Genomic DNA, 21415 nt, shown 5'->3' on the forward strand with positions numbered 1-21415 from the left:
CATGCACACACCCATACACACACATACACACAAACACACGTGTTCATACAGACAGACACGCAAAAGCTTAATTCTCCACACTATGACACACCAGTGACGCGTCAGCTAGAATATCCATAAAGTACAACAATAGGTAGCCGAACCCCACAACAATTCTCTTCCTTTTGAGACTGATCAGTCTGAAGGAGACCAGTATGATCAGATCGATAAGATTTGTCAGTTGTGCTCCTGCTGTGTGGTTCGGCTACCTACTGTTGTATGATGCAAACAGTCACAGACAGACAGACTGACAGAAAACAACAACTAAACGTGCCTCTTGTTTTGTTTGTGTTCTTTCCTCTTTTGTAAAGGTTTGTTGTATTCTTGGCTTTTAGCCGTCACAAGATCGCCATTATGATATTGGGCATCATTGCCCATTTTGGTTTGCGATACAAATACAATATCAACAACAACAGCAGCAGCAGCAACAACTTACCGCATGAACGCAGGTTACAAGACTGGGTATCTTGCAGCACGGGACAGACATGGCCAAGTCCCTCTGGGCTGCGTAGCACAGCACGTGTACGAATCCTCTGACCCTCTCCGCAGGTGGTACTGCATGCTTGCCAGTCTTCCCAGGTGCTGACAATGCAGTCTGCAGGCAACACAAACAACACATAAGCGCAAACCCAACTTCGCAATCCAAAAGACCCGACCTACTCAGGCTCAAAGGCAGCACCAGCCACTATACATACACAAGGAGCAACACAGTCGAATAATGATTACAGGCAGAACAGAAACAGGCCTGCATTTCCCACGCTGTCCTAATTATTTTTACTTCTTTAATAAACTTGGATGGAGAGCTAAGGAGTATTTACAAAAAGTAAAAAGGACCAAGAAACTACAAGTTACACTATAATGTCCTCTAACACCACCAGTTACTAAACAATCAGCTCATGCGATAACATTGCACGACACTGACCGATGGTACTGACGTTCTACAACTAACTGGCTAACAGCTCTAGCACATCTTCGATGCGCACTCCAACAGCCTTCCAACTTGGAAGGTTCTAAGTTATAGAAATAACATAAGGAGGGAAGGCGGTTGGAGTGCGCGTCCAAGATGCGCTAGAGCTGTTAGCCAGTTAGTTGTAGAAAGTCAGTACCGTCGGTCAGTGTCGTGCAATGTTATAGCATGAGCTGATTGTTTAGTAACTGGTGGTGGTAGTGGACATTAAAGTGTAACTTGTAGTTTCTTGGTTCTTTTTACTCTTTATAAACTTCTTTAATAGTATCTCTTTAATATGTGTAGAAAGGAAAAGGACATAATTATGAATACGAGTTTTAAAAGAGTAACTCTCCATCACTGTAACTGGATACTATATACAGTCAGAAAGTGCAATAACTAGGTACAAAACTGACAAGAGTACTGAGACATTATTTGTCAAATATCGTACTGGTCTCGTCATCGTCCAATAACAATCGACATTCTTTGTTCCGTTGGGACTGTAGCTTTTGCTCGTTTTCGTTGTGCTTGCCTTCCCCTCTTTGGTCTTTTCATAACCTTGAACCTTCCGAGTTGGAAGTCTGTCGGTTAGCGCTACGGAGATGTGTTGAAGCTAGGTGTCAGGATGTCGAATGTCTCAGTACTCTTGTCAGTTTTGTGCCTAGTTATTGCACTTTCTGACTGTATATAGTATCCAGTTACAGTGATGGAGAGTTACTCTTAACTCGTATCCATATGTCCTTTTCCTTTCTACATTTATTTATGGCTCAACATCCGAGTTTCTTTAATATTGTTTTAGAACTTCAACGACACATTCAGTTGAACATTAAATTCAGTCACCAACGTCAATTATCCTACACAGTAGAGCATACCTCCAAGGGACATGAAACACCGAGCACATGTACAGTCTGTATCCGCTGAAAGAGCGTTTTTTTTCTCAGCATATCCAATGCATCATTACAAGCGATATCACATGCTCAAGTACAAATTCCTTTATTCCCAATCGAACTTGCCACTTCCGCTGCGCCTACTAGATGGGGATATATATACAAAATATCACTAAAAGCGCCATTTTGTTCTTATAAAAACACGGAGGAACGATATTGGCCCATATATTGTAGTCTTTTGGATGCTGCGTCGACTGGTTTTGGTCCCAGAAGGCTGTGATGCAGCGTTCAGCTATTACATCTGAAACGGAAAAATAATTACGGGATCGAAAACAGAAAACTGGGTGTACGTTGTCGTGTAAACGCAGTCTCAAAGAGAAGAGCTCGTAAGAAAGGACCACAGAGCAGCCAGCGTACCTGGGTCGCATGTCGGCGGAGGCGGTGTCCATCTGCCGGTGATCTGGCAGGTGATGTTGGGTGGGCCATTGCGTGTAAACAACGGGTCACACTGGTAGCTGACGGTTTCGCCATAGTTGAACATTGACACAGACTTCTCTCCATTGCTGATTGCACCCGGATCGCCACAGTTGAGAACTAAAACATAAACAAGAAAGCCAGAGAATTAATGTTGGGACATGACTAACCAACATACGAAGCACAGAAGCCATATAGTTTTGACTACAGTCCATTTCAAAACTATAGACACGTGAACTCATACGTACGAGCCGTACGTACTGTAGCGCACGACAGCCGTGAGTTTTGCATGAGTGTTTTCTGGTTTTCAGATGTGTTTTTCAGGTTTTTCTTCGTCGCCGCGGGAAATACAAAAGATGCAAAACACGCAAAAGTCGCAAATGAAAAGGTGTGAGGAAAGTCTCAAAAGAAATGAAAGTCTCAAATGAATCTTCTTCTTGTTTGCATTTCCTGAGTGCCTGACTGTAATGGCTTCCAAGGCCCGTAAGAATCTCAGTGATTCCGAGAAAGATATGATTAGTCGTGTTCATTGTTTCTTCGAACAAGAGCTGGATTTTGATTGACGCTTGAATATCCGAAATTCTCATCGTCGAACTCACCTTGCAACTGGCGTGAGTGAAACCACTGTCACTCGTTGTGTCAGGCGAAGGGAACAGGGAGGCTCAAATCAAATCAAAAAGAGAAAATATAATTATCATCTCTACTGTATTTCACCCAACAAGATCCAAAACATGCAGAAAAGAAGAGAAAAAAGGCAGGAGGCGTGATGGGATTCGAATGCCCCACACTTGTACTGGAAATCACGGATCGAAACTACGAGGCTACCAGGACCCGTACAAAAATGCACCCGCGATGGTCTGGGCGCAGCACTGTCTCAGCAGGAGCAAAAATCCGAAACAAACTGGTCAAACCCTTAAAACAAACTGGTCAATCCCTTCAAAACAGAAACTACATGTAAAACCGGAAAACCTGGCCTAAAAATAAACTTCAATTGTAGCGAAAACAAAGTATATAGCCAGAATTGTGAAGCGATGCAGAGACGGAATGTGGAGAAAAGACTAAAAATATTTAAATAAATCCCATTGAATTTTGCAAAACACTACGCTTCTATAGTTTTGAAATGGACTGTAGGCCTTTTGTACCATTAGTTTTCAAGTAGAATACAATGGTGATTACCAATGTAGCAAGCAAGTCCTTATAACCGGCACTTTGGCGGTCAGAGCATTGACAAGATAGCGCTTTAAAAGATAGTGGTAGTGGCGCCAACTATATATTTGGCGGTCAGAGCATTGACCAAATAGCACTTTGAAAGGTACCGCTAGTGGCGACAACTACATAGTGAAACAATGAATATTTTTAGTATTGAACAAAAGTAGGGACCACAGTACTACAATGTCAAAACAGTGCCAACCTTCGCACATACTTCTTTTACACACAGTTCAGGCTTCAGATCGGCAATGTACGCTGCCTCCAGCACAGCAAGGTGAGATTTGTTGCACGCACGGGCTTGATTTGTGAAGTGAGAATGGGTGCCATGTTTGCAGACTGCACTCAGGCAGGCCGGTGAAGATGTAAGGTGATGGAGTATTGCCGAACCCTTCTCATTACCGTCAGTGTCCGGTGGTCCATTCGTATGGTTGCTATTACGCAGGGCAGTTGTACGGCTGGCGACTTCGCTGCCAGGCGAGGGGTCATACACTGTTCCACATGTCAATCCTGTATCAGCCGCTTGTTGAAGAGTGTTATTGCAGAGACACAGCCGTTCACTTCGTCTCATGACAGTTGCTGGTGGTTTGGTCAGTGTTGATTTTCTACCGGACTATACACGCGATGGGACAGCTACGGCCCAACCGGCCAGAGTATCACCCTGATAAAGTCACTGACAGTTCGTGGCCAGCGTATATGTTCCCCACAGCATCTTGATAAAGAGATCTCAAAATTGGAGTCCATCTTCTCCCGCAATGGATATCCCCTGCATCTAGTTCATCGTGTGATGTCACAGGCACTAACATAGAGTGTGAGAGCTGAGGACAAGTCGAACCGAGCTGTCTTGCGACTCACATTGGTTGGTGACCAGTCAGCCATGTTCAAGCAGAAAATTCAAAAAAAGTGCCAGCGCTGTGTTCCGCTCTGCTACCCAATTTGTTGTTTCATTACACGGAAGAGATATTTTCCACCACCAACAAGGATGTCCTGCCAATGATGCATTTTTAAAAGTAATGTAATTTATTTATTCACCTGTGAGTGTGACTGCAGGTACCTTGGCAGGACAACACAACGATTGGGTGATCGCATTGAGCAGCACATCCCCAACAACTGGTGTGGACAGTTACAGGAACAACGACACCGGTTAGGACAGGGAGAGGCCGACCAGTCAAGGACATCACCGTCACCGTGAACAAAGGGAGAACAAAAAGAGTGGGGGGCAGCACTTTTCACATGGGGGCTCGCGAACAAAGTTTTTTTTGTACTATTATTCACAAATCAACTCGTAAAATAAATAATTACCCTATGTCCGCACCTTTAAAGCCATCGCGGTATATTCGATTATAAAGCCAGTCTCAGATATAAAGCCATGGGCTTCATAAATGAAATGACATTTGAAGTATGTTTTGTAAAAATGAAGGAATAAGTACTATGCTAACAAACTTACAGCCCAGGAGGAACGGTGAACAAGTGGATTTAGATTGAAAATTTTCTGTGGACTTTGACTTTTATGGAATGGCGTAGTGGGCGAGTTATTTTGCATCTAAAATATCTAGGAAAGCAGCGGTATTTCGAATATAAGGCCATGGCTTTAAAGGCGCTAATATACAGTATGTGGACAAAACAAACCGCCGTGAGCTACTGAGTAGGGGCTGCACTGGGCAGCAGTGATGGTGAGGTGCCAGGGGCTCCACCAACCAAAGGCCTCGGTTTCAATGCCACAAGCACGCACCAGCAAAAAGGAAACAGAAACGTAAAGCGAAGCTAGATCTAGCTATGGGGAAGTAGAATGGGTGCAATAAAGGTAAAAGTGCCGGTACGTGTTTACTCATCATCCTCTCCACTTCACCACCACAATACTGACAGTATTGTGGTGGTGAAGTGGAGAGGATGATTCTCTTCCTCTAGGCTTCGTTCGGCTGACTTCGCTTCATCCTCGTTCAAAAGTGATGCTGAAAAGATCGATTCGCAAAATATGTTGATTTTCAATGTACGTGATGACATGCGATTGCTGGCTATGAGCAACAATAATGTGTCAACCAAAGTTCCCCTACCTGTAGCAATGGCTGGCTGTGCTGATACGCTGTGTGGCAGTGACGTACTCAGGCATGTCACCACCAGCAATGCCAGCAGCAATATGCTGGAAAGCCTCCAAACCTCTACACAGAGCAAGGGACAGAAGCAATGCATGTTGATGTGATGCAGTTTGGTAGAGAGTTGTTTCGAAGGCAGACTTGCTCCAGCTACTTCACTAGTTTGGATAACCCCCGCTGAAGTGAATATTTTACTTTACTAAAGCAGGTTCTAGTCAGGTCAAAATAGTAGAGGGGAGGGGGGGGGGGGGGCAGGGAAAACAGTTACCCCATAACCCATTTTCCACTTTCCAAAACTGTCTTGCCATGCACAATGCAACGTATGGGGGCGAACCCCCGACTTCAGCCCAGACAAATGTGCCTTTATGATCCCTCTAGCTGTGACTATTGACTGCATTTTCGTTGAATGGCAAAAAAACACAAAATCGATAAATGAGGACTTGGATGGAGAGCCAAGGATAAGTATAAAGCCATCATTTTTTATAGCTATGTTTCGCGTCGTCCGCACGCATACGTTTTGATTTTTTTTCGGAAAAAAATAAAAAATAAAACATGCACAGTGAGGGTACGATCGTGCGAGTCATCAGTGTGGACAGGTTGCATACGGCGAAGCTGGGATTCAGAAATGGCCTCTAGCCTAGGCCAGCGTTGGTAAATCGTTTGTTCGGCATATGGGAGCAATATTCTATGAGCTTACACCAGATCGCCTAAGCTGAGAGGATGCGTCGTTCCGGAGCTCTTCGCACCGCTGCTGATGTCTGAGTACAATATTCCAGGGAAGCATAGGCACTATGACCAACGGTTGCCTCCTCTGTCCAAAGTGAATATTTACTCATTCTGATAACCCAGATGTTGTGGTTTGATGTACGATTTTTCTTTCGAATGTACACCATGCACGAGCTATTGTGCTATGTACAGTGCATACACCTCTGATGAGCCTTTTTTATTATTTGCAACTTTTTATTTTTTTCCACCTCTCGCATATGATTCTGGAAGTTGAACTGACGCGAAACATAGATAAAAATGATGGCCTAATAGAAAAGAAAAAGGACCAAGGAACTACAAGTTACGCTATAATTTCCCCTAACACCATCAGCAGCTACTAAACAATCAGCTCATGCGATAACATTGCACGATACTGACCGACGGTACTGACGTTCTACAACTAACTGGCTACCAGCTCTAGCACAATTTGGATGCGCACTCCAACAGCCTTCGAACTTGGCCCTGAAGGTTCTAAGTTATTATGATAACATAGGAGGGGAAGGTTAGCGCAGAAAATACAAGCACGAGCCGAAGGTCTCAGCTGTGAAGGACGTTGGCGGATGTACATGCATGTCGATTACGATACTGGCAAGACCGTAGGACAATACGTTCAAACCACGATTCACGATTCAGTACCGTCGGTCAGTGTCTTGCAATTTTATCGCATGAGCTGATTGTTTAGTAGCTGGTGGTGGTGTTATTGGACATTATAGCATAACTTGTAGGTCCTTGGTCCTTTTTTACAGGGGGGGGGGGGCCTCAATCAGAGTAGGAGGGTGCTAACCCCCCCCCCCCCAACCTCCTTTGGCTAGAACAATGTTTGAAGTATATTCAATCTCCAGAAGAGGACATCAGTCTGTAAAGTTTAAAGGGGAGCTTTACCCTGAAGTCAATTTTTCACCAGTCGTAGTCTTCGGGGTGCTGAGTCGATTGGTCTTGGTCAGAGGAAGCTGAGACGCTCCCTTCCTCCTTTATTCCGAATCGAACTTGCCACTGCTACCGAAGCTGGGTGACTGCGCTCTAATAGATGGGGATCTGCATGCAAAATGTCACTAAAAGCGCCATATTGTTATTATAAAAGCACGGATGACCGCGATTGGCCCTTATGTTGTTGTCTTTTGGCCGCCGAGTCGATTGGTTTTGGTCCGAAAAGGCTGCGATTCAGCGTTCAGCCCTTATTCCCAATCGAACACGGTTGAGTAAGAGATCACAAGCTAATGCATACAACAGTCACCTGGTCACCGTGCCCGCAGGCTACAACTGACAGCCTGTTTGGGCCCATTCCTGTCATTCGAGTTGAATCCCTGAACCTTTGAGTTGAACTTTGGTGTGAAAGTTGTAGCCTGCAGGCACAGTGACCAGGTGACTGGTGCACACACGAGCACGCAACCGCTTACTTAACCGTGTTTGATTGGAAATAAGGGACGAATGCTGCATTGCAGCCTTTCCGGACCATAACCAGTCAACCCAGCGTCCAAAAGATTACAATATATGGGCCAATCGCGGTCCTCCGTGCTTTTATAAGAACGAAATGGCGCTTTTAGTGACATTTTGCATGCAGATCCCCATCTATTATGGTGCAGTCACCCAGCTTGGGTAGAAGTGGCGAGTTCGATTGGGAATAAAGGAGGAAGGGAGCGTCTCAGCTTTCTCGGACCAAGACCACTCGACTCAGCACCCAGAAGGCGATTGGTGAAAATTTGATTTTAGGCTTCATAATAAAATTAAATGTGTCTTTCCCTCGAACCAGTGAATAACATTAATAATAATATGAACAGGTCGCATATTGCCTGCATAAACAAATCATACGGGGTCATGTTAGGCCTAAGGTAGCTCGGGCCTATATCGCGAAAAATATCAGAGGTCAAAAACCACTTTCAGGCCGATTTTGTTAAAATTTTCAGGGTTGAAGCATCATGAGGGCAAGCTGTTAATTAATCCCAAAATGTGGCTAGTGTGTAGTTAATCCATCCCTATATTGGGGGGGGCTGTGAAAGACACACCCATACTTTCGCATTCATGTCGCAAAATAAGAGAAAAACCCTACTTAAACAAACAGGAGTTTCCTTTTTCATTTGTTTCTATGAGGCAGGTTTGTACTAAACTATGATATAAGTGTATTTCAATTCTTTTTCTAGAATTCAGGACCACTATAATCACACACTGTTGAGGCAAGTACACTGGAATCAATTACAAGAGACGATTTTTTCTTCGCATATGTCTGCAAACAGTGGATAAATGAGTCCAATGACCTAACTTCATTTTGACATAACTTTATGATACTGTTGAATTCGAAACAGGACGACTGACGACACATGACGTAGTGCGATGCAAATAGCAAGAAAAACTCAATCATTTTCGGGCGAATTCTGCAAAATTTAAATTTCAAAGTACTGTGGAACCATATCCAATCAGGGTTCGGAATCCCTGTTTTGTCTCTCCACACAGAAGCCTGTACTTTCAAACAGTGTATTTTTGCTCATAAATCTACCCTGCATGGCTGTTAGCTGCACTTGGATTGCAGCAACTTAGTTTTCTGCACGTGAACCATCCAAAATCAATGCATGCTCATGCATAACCAGTCAGCTGGCCTGCTCGCCCACGCATTTTACAGGTAACAATTCCATCAAATTTGAGATATAGTCTACGGTCCGAGGTGGTATTTTCTAGAAACTCGTAACCACTAGGAGCTCACAAATTTTTTAGAGCTGTTTCTGACTAAGTTGTGGCTCTAGAATGACTGGGTTCGAGTACATGTACAATTTACGTATGCAGTGGAAGATCGCCATATTATCTAACAAACGGACAGCTGTACAGACTTGCTGATACATTTTGTCGTCTTCAGCAGCCACAACTTAGTCAGAAACAGCTCTAAAAAATTTGTGAGCTCCTACTTGCCACGAAACTTCTAAAATATGACTGTTTTTTTGAAATGGGACCGCGCACTAATATCGCTTCGTTCTAAGTCTCAAAACAGTTCTAAAGTCACCAAACCACGCTGGTAATCGATGGCTGCTCAATGTTAACATCTTCAGGAAGACTTCAGCCGTTTCCCGAGAGTTTGGGCATTGTTGCCGTTATTTTCCACGGTGTTCTTCTTCCTCCTGTCTGGAGCTGCAATTGCATCCTGGAATTATTTGAAAGGTAACATCGTGCGGGCTGTGGGGGTTCCAACAGGCATAAACTGACATCGCTATAGGATAACTGGTAACTTTCACCCTTCAAGGAGGTAGAGCAATGAATTTTTTTGTGGCGGTCGTCTAATTTTTGTGGTGGTCATGGCTGTATTTGTGGACTTCGAAGGCATTCATTCTGCCGTCTTATTTGGTAGATCTGCTGTTTTCAGTCACTTGAGACACTTTGTCTAGCCTATTTGTCTTTCGTTCGTGTCACCTATTAGTTTTGTGGGGTGCCTAGGCCTGTATTTGTGAAGTTCTCGAGTAAGCCCCTAATTCTTGACTGGAGTCACGACTTGAATTGTATTTGCTCGGCTAACCCTCGTTCACGCAGTTGTCCTTATCGTAATAGTCATTATCTGCTTGCTGGGCGGACTAGCGGCTAGAATAGGGATGACCGAATGGTCCAAGTGTGTACACGGTTATTGTTTCCATCATCGTGAAATGAGCGTTGTGTAATTGCAGTCGTCTGCCTTTGGCACTGAGGAGAGTTGATTTTTACTTCTACTCAGCAATGAAGCGATCATCAGCTCTCTTTTTTCTTATTGAGAGGATATACCGGCATCGCAATCAAGTAAAGATTAGGTAGACTTCTCCAACCTCCAACAAGAGAACTGCGCTGTGAGGTACCTTCTGCGTTGGACCTACAGTTGAGCCACTACTCTTCTTACAAATTCCAGTGAAAGGATTTGTTGGAGCATCATCAAACAGTGCGTTCGCCTTCATCATACATTGGCTCCGTTGCCTACAGTAATTCACATTTTGATGGGGCGCGCTGGGACGATACGGAAGGAGCGGCGGGGACCATTGGAGTGCTCATGATGCTGGTTAGCGGAGGCAGATGTGAATGTCAGGAACGGGAACGCAACCGCACTACTGTACAGATCAGGAAGCGATGGAAGAGTTGAATCTCTTCAGCCTTCCATGCCGTGTACAGGGACACAAACGTAAAAATGGCTACATTTCGAATGTGAACTGGCGATGGCATTGTGTGGCGACGAACACAACTGCAACTGTTCAAATTTCAGCATTTCGAACATTATGCTCCCATGATAACTCACCGAATGGCTCACATGACGGAGTTGGACATTGCCAGGCTAGGATTATCATTTGCTGTATTTATGGATAGTCCTTGAGTTTTCAGATGAAGTGCTTCATCTTTTACCTGTCGTTCCTTTAGTATGGCACAATGTCCATGGCTGCTTCCTTGTCTACATAACAGACTGCTATAATCAGCATGATTCTGCTTTATTTGAGAAGAAATAAAACTTTCCTTTCGGAAAGGAAGCCCAGAAACGTCAACCCCCATGGACTGTGCTTTATGACTCTCGTACATCGACGTTAACCGTCGCAATACCTGCTGCATGTATGTTGTGCTGTGCGAACCGTACAAGATTTTACAGCTCACCCACGCCTTCCCAACAGGCTCCTATATCCCGTACAGTTAGCGTTACATTGAATATGAACTAGGCTAGCACAGTTATCCTTCGTTCTTTTGATGGCGGCGGGTAGCATGGAACTTGACGTGTTCTTGGGATCCTCGTGCAACCTTGCTGTTCCCAGATGCCATATTATTGGGTGCATCGAGGTTGCTTCTATGCTCACTGTTGTTTAGTAAGACAATTTTTTTATAAATATTTCACCGAAGAATAAGGCAAGGGTATTTTGGGTTGGTTTGGACGCCTGGCTTCTCTTCGCATAATATACAGTGAGTCATGATTGTACTTCCACTAACCCTACAAGTGCACAATGTCATGACTCCTGAGCTGCTGAAGACAGCGACGGTACTGATCATGTACATGTACATGTACCTGTAGGCTGTACATGCCGTGCACCGTTCATTCATGCTGACAAAAAAAGTACACTACAGTACAGACGGTGTAGGGTGCCCGCAGTGTAGCCTGGGTGCACAGGGTGCACTTGCCCCGTCTCACTCGCGGCTCGGATCTTTGTGCAAGTCATCCATTGTGTACAATGCACCTGATCAGTGTTGGTGGTCTGCATGGCAAAGGGTTCGGAGGTCATGCAGATAGTGTTTTCAATGAAATGCTGGGTAGAAATCATGGTAATACATTATGGTATGCTCGAACTCGTCTTCTTCAAAGTTCTTTCTCACACTCCGTGACTGACACAGTACATGTAGCAGAAGATGCGAGTGAATCAGCCTTCATCAGGTATCCCGGGGCTAGCCCTTTCCCAAAGGTGCTCGCCCTTTTTTTCGCACTTTTTGGCCCTTTTTGGAAAAGCCCGTTTCTTTCGCCCTTTATTGCGTTTTTGGTGACTATCGCCCTTTTTGAGCTTTTTTAGCTGAAAAAGTGCTAAAATCTGTTTGCTCATGCATGCGATCATAGTTTCCGAGTGCTCGATGGGCCTCGGCACGCCGTTTTTTTGGGGCAACAAGCTGGTGAAGCTTGTACCTGGTGTATACACTGCTGTAAAAATGGGTTTTTTGAATTTTACTTCCTGTTTTGCCTTTCGTGGACAAGGCGTTGACAGATTATGCTAGCATAATTTTTCGCATAATTCCTGCCAAAATCGAATAATCGCATAATTCGAGGCAAATTGCATACGAATAGCATAAAATTGGAATAATCCGCCTGTTCGCATCAAATTCCATACAGTTGTACATGTTCTACAAGTACAAGTACAAGTAGATGCACCAGGAAGTCATAGGTTTACGACTCCCTTGATAACATGTCCAGTCCACTACAATCAGTGACGGTCGTAGCCTACATGTACATGTACATTGTAGGTCGGACGGTGCGTTGACCCCGTTGAACTTTTGCTACCACAGTACAACGCCCTCTCCAAAAAAATGTCCCCGTTATTTTGCACAGAACCATTATAGATGTACATTAGCACAATTTAGCAGCATATGTGAGCATAATACGGCATAATATGATAACTTTTAGCATAAAGATAGCATAATTCTGCAATATTTTCAGCAATGCGAAAAGCATAATTTCACGAAAATATTAGCATAATCTGTCAAGGCCTATCGTGGACCCATAAATGGAAGGGTGCGTATTCATTTCTCAGCTTGGGTCATATCTAAACATGTACATGTATCATGGCTATGCTTCACTGAAAAAAGAGCACTATTTGCCTGTTTTCACTGCGGAAAAAAGACTCGGCACTTTTTCAGCATATTTTGAGGGACGCGAAAAGCACTAAGTGCGAATTAAAAGAGCACCTTTGGGAAAGGGCTACCCGGGGCTGGTAATCCGCAAAACTCCGTGTACATGTACATGTACATTACATCTGTACATTATGCGTGTTACGAAGTCATGACCAGTCTGGATTTTAGCAGCCATGATATGACTGCAGGCTACGGATATTGCTCTAAATTGATATAGTTGATGTTCGGTCATGATGGAAGGAGAAGTGGAGCTACGGGAGAGATGAGCTGATTATTCGCAGGGTGAGGCCCAGGGTGGCATCGGATGGACGAGTATGATGATTACGAAGACAGTTGAACATGATAATTTTCAAAGGTAACTCAAACTAATTTGGCAATGAAATAATATTTTTACTGAAGTACAAAAGAAATCAAGTAATGAATAGAAGAAGTATTGTTTTCTCTTTTCCATGTTGACCTGCACATGTGCATGCATGACACCCTGTATGGGGATACTCATGTACATGTATTTTGTTGTACGTATGGCCACTTGCAACTTGCAAGTACGAAAAAGGCACAATTTCCCGAACTTTGAGGCTCCATAAGTACAAGTACAACAAAGTGAATACCGGTATATATCCCCGGATGCCAAAGCATAATACGAGGATTTTACGAGCATAATGCGAGAATCCATCAAAGCATAATTCCTTGATTTATTTATTATTATTATTATTAACTTTTATTTTACTAGGGTGTTTCCCACAGACCTATGGTCTTCTTACGGGAGCCCCTAGGAAGGTTATGCATGATCGAATAAATGAGCGGTAATCGGTACAAGTACGAACAGTGGAAGGCAGCATATTCCACCGGTCAGCAGCGAGATAGCCAATCCGAGAAAAGCCAGCCGTACTCTGTGCTGGGGGTAATGCCAAAGAAAAAGACACCTGGGATCTCGTAGTGGCAGTGGTGTGAGAGCTACAGCAGCGGCTGGTAAAGATTTCGCGAGCATAATCCGCCGGAGCCTAGCCAGCAGGCGACAATTTTCACACCAAGGTTCAACTCGAGTGACAGAAACTCGCCCAAAGGGCCAAACATGCTGTACGTTGTAGCCTGCAGGTAGGGAGGGCCCAAATATGCTCAAAAATTTCGCATCTTATGCTTTTCGCATATTGGTGACTTGCTTCAAAATATGCTTCGAAATCGCACAAAAGCAGAAAATATGCTCGAAATATGCTCGAAATATGAACTGATATCAGTGATAATTATGCGAATTCTTTGCTCCTTGTACTTAGTTGTAGCAAAATATGCTACATTTGGTACAATATGCTAGATTTGCTACTTTATGCGACCTTGTGTCGCGGACACTCTCTTCTCGGGTCAAATGTTCGCCCCGTGTTTGAATGAGCATTTTTCCTTCCCGGCTAAGTTTGGAAGTGTTCCCTGACCGAGCGTGCCGTGGTAAGTTTCCTTGTCCATTTGCGCAATCTGCTCTATATGTATGCGAATTCTTTGCTCCTTGTAGCAAAATCTGCTTCATTTGGTACAATATGCTAGATTTGCTACTTTATGCGACCTTGTGTCAAAAGGACAAAATATGCGAAAATAAGCGCAAGCATATTCGGGCCCTCCCTACCTGCAAGGCTGCAGGCAGGTGACTGGTGTACGCCTGAGCACGTGACAGCTTGTTCAACCCTGTTCGATTGGGAATAAGGACCGAACGCTACATCGAAGCCTTTTCGAACCAAAACCAGTCGACTCAGCGTCCAAAAGACTACAACATATGGGCTAATCGCGGTCATCAGTGCATTTATAAGAACGACAAAGCGCTTTTAGTGACATTTTGCATACAAATCCCTATCTAGTGGGGCGCAGTCACCCAGTTTCGGTGGAAGTGCGCGAGTTCGATTGGGAATATAGAGGGAAGGGAGCGTTCCAGCTTCCTCGGGCCAAGACCATTCGACTCAGCACCCCGAAGACTACAACTGGTGAAAGTTTGATTTTAGGCTTAACTTCCCTTTTACTTTCTTCCTGGGAATTCCTTGCATGGCGGTGGCAAATGTTAGGCCTGGGCCGCCTCGCTTACTTCCACCATGTTTTTTTCCTGATACCCATCATTGTTGCAACATTTCCCTTTTTCCGTATCCTGCAGTAGTCGCCATCCATCTTCTATGATTCTCCCTAAAGCCTGGTACATACTTCACTCAATCCCCTCTATTTCGTCTCAGTGTTGTCTGGAATAAGCTGCCAGAAGAAATCCGCTGTCTGACATCCGCTAGGTGATTTACTGTTGCTGTGCGTAGACACTATCTGCACCACAAGTATTCTGTGCAAGGTATACCGCATTTTTGCAATTAGCTTCTGCTGTTCCTGTTTGTATTATTTTTATTTTTTCACCTTGTCATGTCCCTTCTTCCCTCTCTCATGACAGCCACATTCACTTCCTTTCCCCAGGAGACTCCCTTTGATAGGCATCCATTTGCCTCTGGAGAATCCTTGAAAATATATGTTGGACTCAGTAGAGCGTCCAGCCCCTATATGATGTCCAACCCCTATATAGAGTCCATTGGTCCAAAATCCACTGTACAGAGTCCAACTTGGAATCAACTGTGAGCTCAAAGTTTAGATGGACATCACTCCCTGTATAGAGTCCAGCCAATTGGCTTCACCCCTATATAGAGTCCATTGGTCCAAAATCAACTGTATGGAGTCCAAACTTTGAAATTAACTATAAGGAGTCTTTATGTGGACAACACTCCCTGTATAAAGTCCAGCCAATTAGGCATCCCCTATCCAGAGTTCGAAATTAGACAAAGGATCTGCTGAAGCAGTGAATATTAACCAGAAAACGGCCTCTCCCTTTAATCCTTTACATCATTCACTTCTCAAGATAAAAAATAAGTATTCAGGCGCCACTGCAGCCACTTGATTACATGAAAAACCCTACAAACACCATCCTCAAATCAAGTGGTCTTTTCGCAGACACTGCAAATTACAATATCTCAATCATGTAGTGTTGCCAAATTATTGTGCACGCACACACATGCACATACCCACACAACGCCAAGAAAATACCTAGAAAAAAACCAAGAATCGAAAGAGAATAACGGAGAGCCAAGGATTAATTATTTGTTTTCAAATTATTGTGCACGCGCACACACACAAACACACACACACGCAAACTTATACAACGCCAGGAAAACACCAAGAAAAGAGTAGAGACACAATACACACGCAACTCCAACAGCCATGCAAACGTCCACCCATTTACACGTAAAGTCAAGAGGGATAACAAATAATTATACGAAACGAATGCATACATGGGCGGATGCGCGCACGTTTACATACGTGTAGTAGCGTAAGAGAGTAACATAGTGCAGTAGTCAGCATAATACTAGGACATGCTGAGAGTGCAATAGCAAGCTTCACCATTGCTCATGGCCATTGCTCATGGCCATGCAAATGTTCAGCAGCACTCAGTTCCGCAATCTTCTGAAGATCAGCACACCTGCAACAAATAGATAGCACAAGGATACGCGTATTACCGTAATGATGCATGGAAGCACACAACTACCAAGTTCTCAACGAATGTAATGCTCAATGAAAATCCATCCACTCAAAGACCTGTGAACAGGTGACGGTGGGGACAATAATCTATTAGTAATACGAGGAATACTGTAAGACATGTATAATATTACGAGGAAGCAAATCTAACGTTTTAACGGACATTTCTTTGTTATAATAATATCCGTTGAGGCCGTACTGATTCATATTATGCTGTGTGTGGATATGGCAGAATATTGCAAGATCGTTAACATATCTTCTCGTTAACCTATGAATTTTGGACAATCGTTAAATTTGCGACTCGTTATAATAACATGTCTTACAGTAAGATCGTTTGTGCACACTCAAGATGCACAGACACACCACCATACATGTAGTGTACACAGTGTTTCACTTCACTGCAACTAAATTGAAATGAGATGATTTGAACAATCTGTACAGCGTTGCCGTCAGTCAGTCTTCCCCAAGATGGAAATGCAATGATTTGTTGTCACGAGGCAGTTTCACTGACACAATGTCATGTTTGTGACATCAAAACGGTTACTTCATGGAATACGAGTACATGTATTAGCTTGAGAAGCTTTTTCTTGTCATCGGCATACGAGAAATCCTCCTCCTCCTACTACTACTACTACTACTACTACTACTACTACTACTACTACTACTACTACTACTACTACTACTAGTACACTGGCACTGCGTTTGTGGATCCCATTGTATTTGACATCATACTAGAGCCTAGTAGAGGAAGAGTGTCGTGAAGTTCACATAATTATCACAGGGATAAAAATACATTTCTCATGAAATAAAATAATAATTGATGATAGCTAGACGATCGTATGCGTATACAATTGATGCAAAGTCCTTGCAGTCCTTGAGGACTATTACGAAGTGGTTGATTACTTTTAGGGCATTCATTCAAGCAACATCAAACAAACGCGATACGATCCTTGAAAATGGAAAAAAATTCAAGCATAACGACAGAACAGCAGACCAATCGAAACGAGTAAAAGCTTCCTTACCTCAGTCATCGTCCTGCCATGTAGTTGGACAGCCTTTTGACACGGTGGTACAGGCAGCTCTTGTCCAGTCAAACAGGGTATCCTTGTGGCGTCGAACGAAAGAGAGTGTCAGTGTATCTGACTCGTCAGATTAGAACTGTGCTGAACTTTTCTCGTTCTCCGCTTTCTGCTTTCATCCCTCGCTCTGATGAAACCGTTCAAACGCCTTACTGGCAGCAATGGCCAGCCAAACAGGGGATCCTTGTGGCGTCGAACGAAAGAGAGTGTCAGTGTACCTGACTCGTCAGATTTGAACTGTGCTGAACTTTTCTCGTTCTGCAATTTCTGCTTTCATCCCGCGCACTGATGAAACGTCTTCAGAGAACCACAAGACGCTTTCCAGATTTGATTTTGAACGTCTCCTTATCCTCCTTGGTTACCTCGAGACAGATTACTGTCAGCAACTGCACAGCAGAACTGGCAGCCATGGCTTAAGTGAAGAAAGGAATGCGCTGCCACGAGGCAAGCAAAACTGAAAAGGTGTTTGTTCTCTTCAGTTTCGGGCACGACACACAGGACGGCGTGACTGGATAAACTGGACTCCTGGACCGTGAATAGGGGACTTGTAGAAAAAGTGTACTCCTTATAGGGGATTGCGCGGCAGGATGAAGCTGATCAAAACTGAGTGGACTCCTGGACTCTGTATAGTGGATTTTGGACCAATGGACTCTATATAGGGTGCTGGACATCATATAGTGCATGGACTCTATACTGAGTCCTACATATAGTATTATCAATATCAATGGACTCTTGGTACGATTTAGGCCCATGCCATGGGCTTGTACGACAAAGCCTTGTGAGTCTTGCGCGAACTCTCCCTGGGCTTATGCGTGAGCAAGGCCTTAAACTAGTAGTACGCGTGACCGTCGCGGGTGGGCTTATCCGCGGGATTCTACGCCAATCTACGGTATTCTTTATTTTTAATACTCGAATGTGACGCTGAGTCCGTGGGGTTTGTAAATTAGCGTGCCTGGTTCCGTGCAGATTCGATCGAAAATAATAATTCACAAGTCATTGCGTTTCCTACAGCTACAACTACAAGTGTGCTGTTTGTTGTGAGACTGGCACTGCCACTGTGGCAGGCCGCAATGCCAGACAGTCCTAGATCCTGAGGCTGAGTGCTGAATGCTAGCCACTGGCACTGGCGCACTAGTGAATGCGAGCAGCGCCCGGGGCACTGTACTCGAAGGCTTAGGTGCACGAGTAGGTGCACGAGTAGCCGCGGCGCTGTGCTCGAGAACCACAACCTACACAATGGTTCACGTACATGACTTGTATCGGTACTAGTACACGACTAGCTGACATACTGACACAGTCAGTGTTGATCGGCCGCTGTGGCGAAAAGGGCATGTCACACGTACAGCAATGGCAGTACTGGTAAATTTCGGATCGTCACTGAGCTCAATGGATAAATCTACTGGACGCCGTGCTAGACTAATACCGGTACTTCTAGCGCGAGTAGCTATTTTGCACAAGAACCCATGGCCTATTAGCTACAATACGCTGGTGTGAGCGCGTTGTTCACAGGCAACGCGACAGTCAAGGAGCAAATCCCTTTGATCTGTTTGTCAGTAAGATCAAGATCGAGTGTGTCAAGTCCAAGTCTGCCATCCGTCTGTGAACCGCGACCTGCATATTGTCATGACATGTTGACAGTTTAGAAATAGCAGAATGAATGAGATCACAGCATGGCCTGATTGTCATCAAGATAACGATGTTTGCTGGTTGGGTGTTCACCATGCGCACCACAGTCCGTAGTCAAAGTTTAAATTTATAATTAAGCGCTCGTTCCCACCCTGCAGCATCAGCGATTGGAACTCCCTCCCTGCCGCTCTCCTATCCCAGCCTCCCCACAGCAAGAGAATGCAATCATTCAAAACGAACGTTTACCGCCATCTTCGCAGCACAAACTGGCTCTGGGCAGTCGATTCCCTATGAATAGTATGATGCTAAGACAGTTTCTCTCCCACAATCGCTCGTGTTAAGCCCTGGGGTTTTGCATCTTTCTTACCTGTACAGCTCTATCTTCTTCTTTTTTTCATTGTTTTTGGTGCGTGTTTTTGGCCGTGACGCCGAGACCTCAGGTCGGCAGAGTCATCAATGCCCCACCATCACTGCTGCGTCTCGGTCCAGCGCCTGCTCATTAGTTGTCACGTTTGTCCTAGTCTCTGTACCATTGTCTTTCCTTATTCTTTTCGAGCTGGTTATGTGAACATAGTAAAAAACTGGTGCACAGGGTTATCCAAGCATCTCGACACATTTCTGCCAGTCTGGTTTCAGACAGAAGGATGGTACCGTACTCCAACTCGGACGACTTGTGCACGACATCACGCACGACCTTGACGACCATCAAAACGTCTATGCCTGCTATTTCGAAAGCCTTCGACCGGGTGTAGCATCCCGGCTTACTAAAGAAACTGGAGCACTATGTTGTGAGAGGCCAGGCTGTCCAGTGGCTCACCAACTACCTTACTGATCACCGGCAACGCGTTCGTATTGGGACTGCCACCTCAGTCACCCTGACTTTCAATTCCGGCGGGAGTACCGCAAGGTTCAGTCCTCGGCCCCTTGCTATTTCTAGCCTACATAATTGACCTGCCATCAGCACGCGCAACTCTGAACTCGAGATTCAGCCTCTTTGTTTACGACACCGCTGTCATTGCCTCACACCCGTCATCATCCGTCGAGTCTGAAGCTCACCTCCAGGTCTCCGTGAGTCGAGCTGGAAACTGGCTATCTAAGTGGCACTTACCCGACTTAACTAAACACTTATCCAACTAAAATAGTCGTCATCGCGTTCGGCACCTACAGGCCCCTGAACGTCAAACTGTTTAGCTCAAACCTGCGCCAAGTCACAGAACACCGACACCTCGGCATCATCATACGGCACAACAAACCAAGGCCTCCAAAGTTACTCACCTCTTGGCTGGATTAAGGAGCAACCTAAACCCCAATGCACTGCTGCTTATTACACTGTATACAGCCGCCTCATCCTGGAATATGGAAGCCTTTCTCTCTCTCTGCACTTACGTTTCATCAGTCGGATGCCCTGGAGCATCTACACTGTACAGCGCCATGCAATAAAACTATGCCTCCGTCTCGCAATCTTCAAGCCATGCCACCACTCCTAGATCCTCCCTGTTACACCATGTCAGTCTGCCAACACTGAAATCACCTAGACAAGTGAAACCGCTCGTACTAGCTCATTCCATGCACCAAAGTTATGCCCCCCCTCATATACATACAACCACTTCGCTCTCCCCCATACGCGGTACCAATTCTTTGCTCAATGAATCTGTTCAATAGTCTACCCCGAGACATAAGATCCAATCAGAACCCTTCATTATTTTTAAGTTAACTCTCTGCTCTCATCGAGTCTAGCATATTTTCTCTTGCTCTGATCTGCAGTGCAGCCCCAACTAGGTCGAATTTGCTGATATAATAAAAGCTCCATCCCATTCTGTATACCCCCTAGCGATCAACTCTTGAACTATGGGGGTCCATTTTATGGAACACCTTGCCATCCGACGTGTGTGGTATTACCCAGAACCACCAGTTCAAACAAGCCTGCCTCCCGTTCTGTCTTGCTAGCAGTAGCACCCATTACTGAGCACTACATGTACCTTTGAACGTTTGCGGTACTCCACAGTACCAGTCGGGTGCCGTCTACCGCCTCCCCGATTCATTGACTGAGCGTTCTTTGCTTTGTACTACACTCTGCTATCATGTTAGGCTATTTTCTACAATAACTTATTGTTTCCATTCAAAGTTGTCCGGAACTTCGCGCAAGTTGCAGGCTTCTGCCACCCTTAAGATCATTATTAGGTGGACTAGGTACCGAACACTCACATTCACTCGGAGAGAATTTCATAGTGAAGTGCTCTCAGAACACAAAATAATAATTAGCCTTTTCAATCTCAACTGATGAGGGGTGAATTCCTCAAAACATTGTTCGATGGACTTCTGGTGTGCTCTGGATGGCATGTCGTGAGTCAGTCAGGCGAAAATTATTAGTCGGCAGGAAAGCGCGAGCTCCCACTTAGGGAGCAACTCACAATTCCTCCACCATCGCCGAAGTCGGTACCTTGT

At 44.7% G+C, this 21415-nt stretch overlaps 1 protein-coding gene across 1 annotated transcript in view; it reads right to left on the reverse strand.

The window, feature by feature from the left end:
* The window catches only part of LOC135808536 (sushi, von Willebrand factor type A, EGF and pentraxin domain-containing protein 1-like), a 105733-nt gene that overhangs the window by 1570 nt on the left and 82748 nt on the right, over positions 1 to 21415 (reverse strand). Inside the window, exons 2-4 of the mRNA XM_065321740.1 lie at positions 5607 to 5711; positions 2290 to 2466; positions 476 to 634 (exon numbers count right to left, since the gene is read on the reverse strand). Of these exons, the coding sequence (XP_065177812.1) occupies positions 476 to 634; positions 2290 to 2466; positions 5607 to 5711 (441 nt within the window). The remainder of the gene's footprint in view (positions 1 to 475; positions 635 to 2289; positions 2467 to 5606; positions 5712 to 21415) is intronic.

Source organism: Sycon ciliatum, chromosome 2 (genome assembly GCF_964019385.1).
Source record: "Sycon ciliatum chromosome 2, ocSycCili1.1, whole genome shotgun sequence".
NCBI lineage: Eukaryota > Metazoa > Porifera > Calcarea > Leucosolenida > Sycettidae > Sycon > Sycon ciliatum.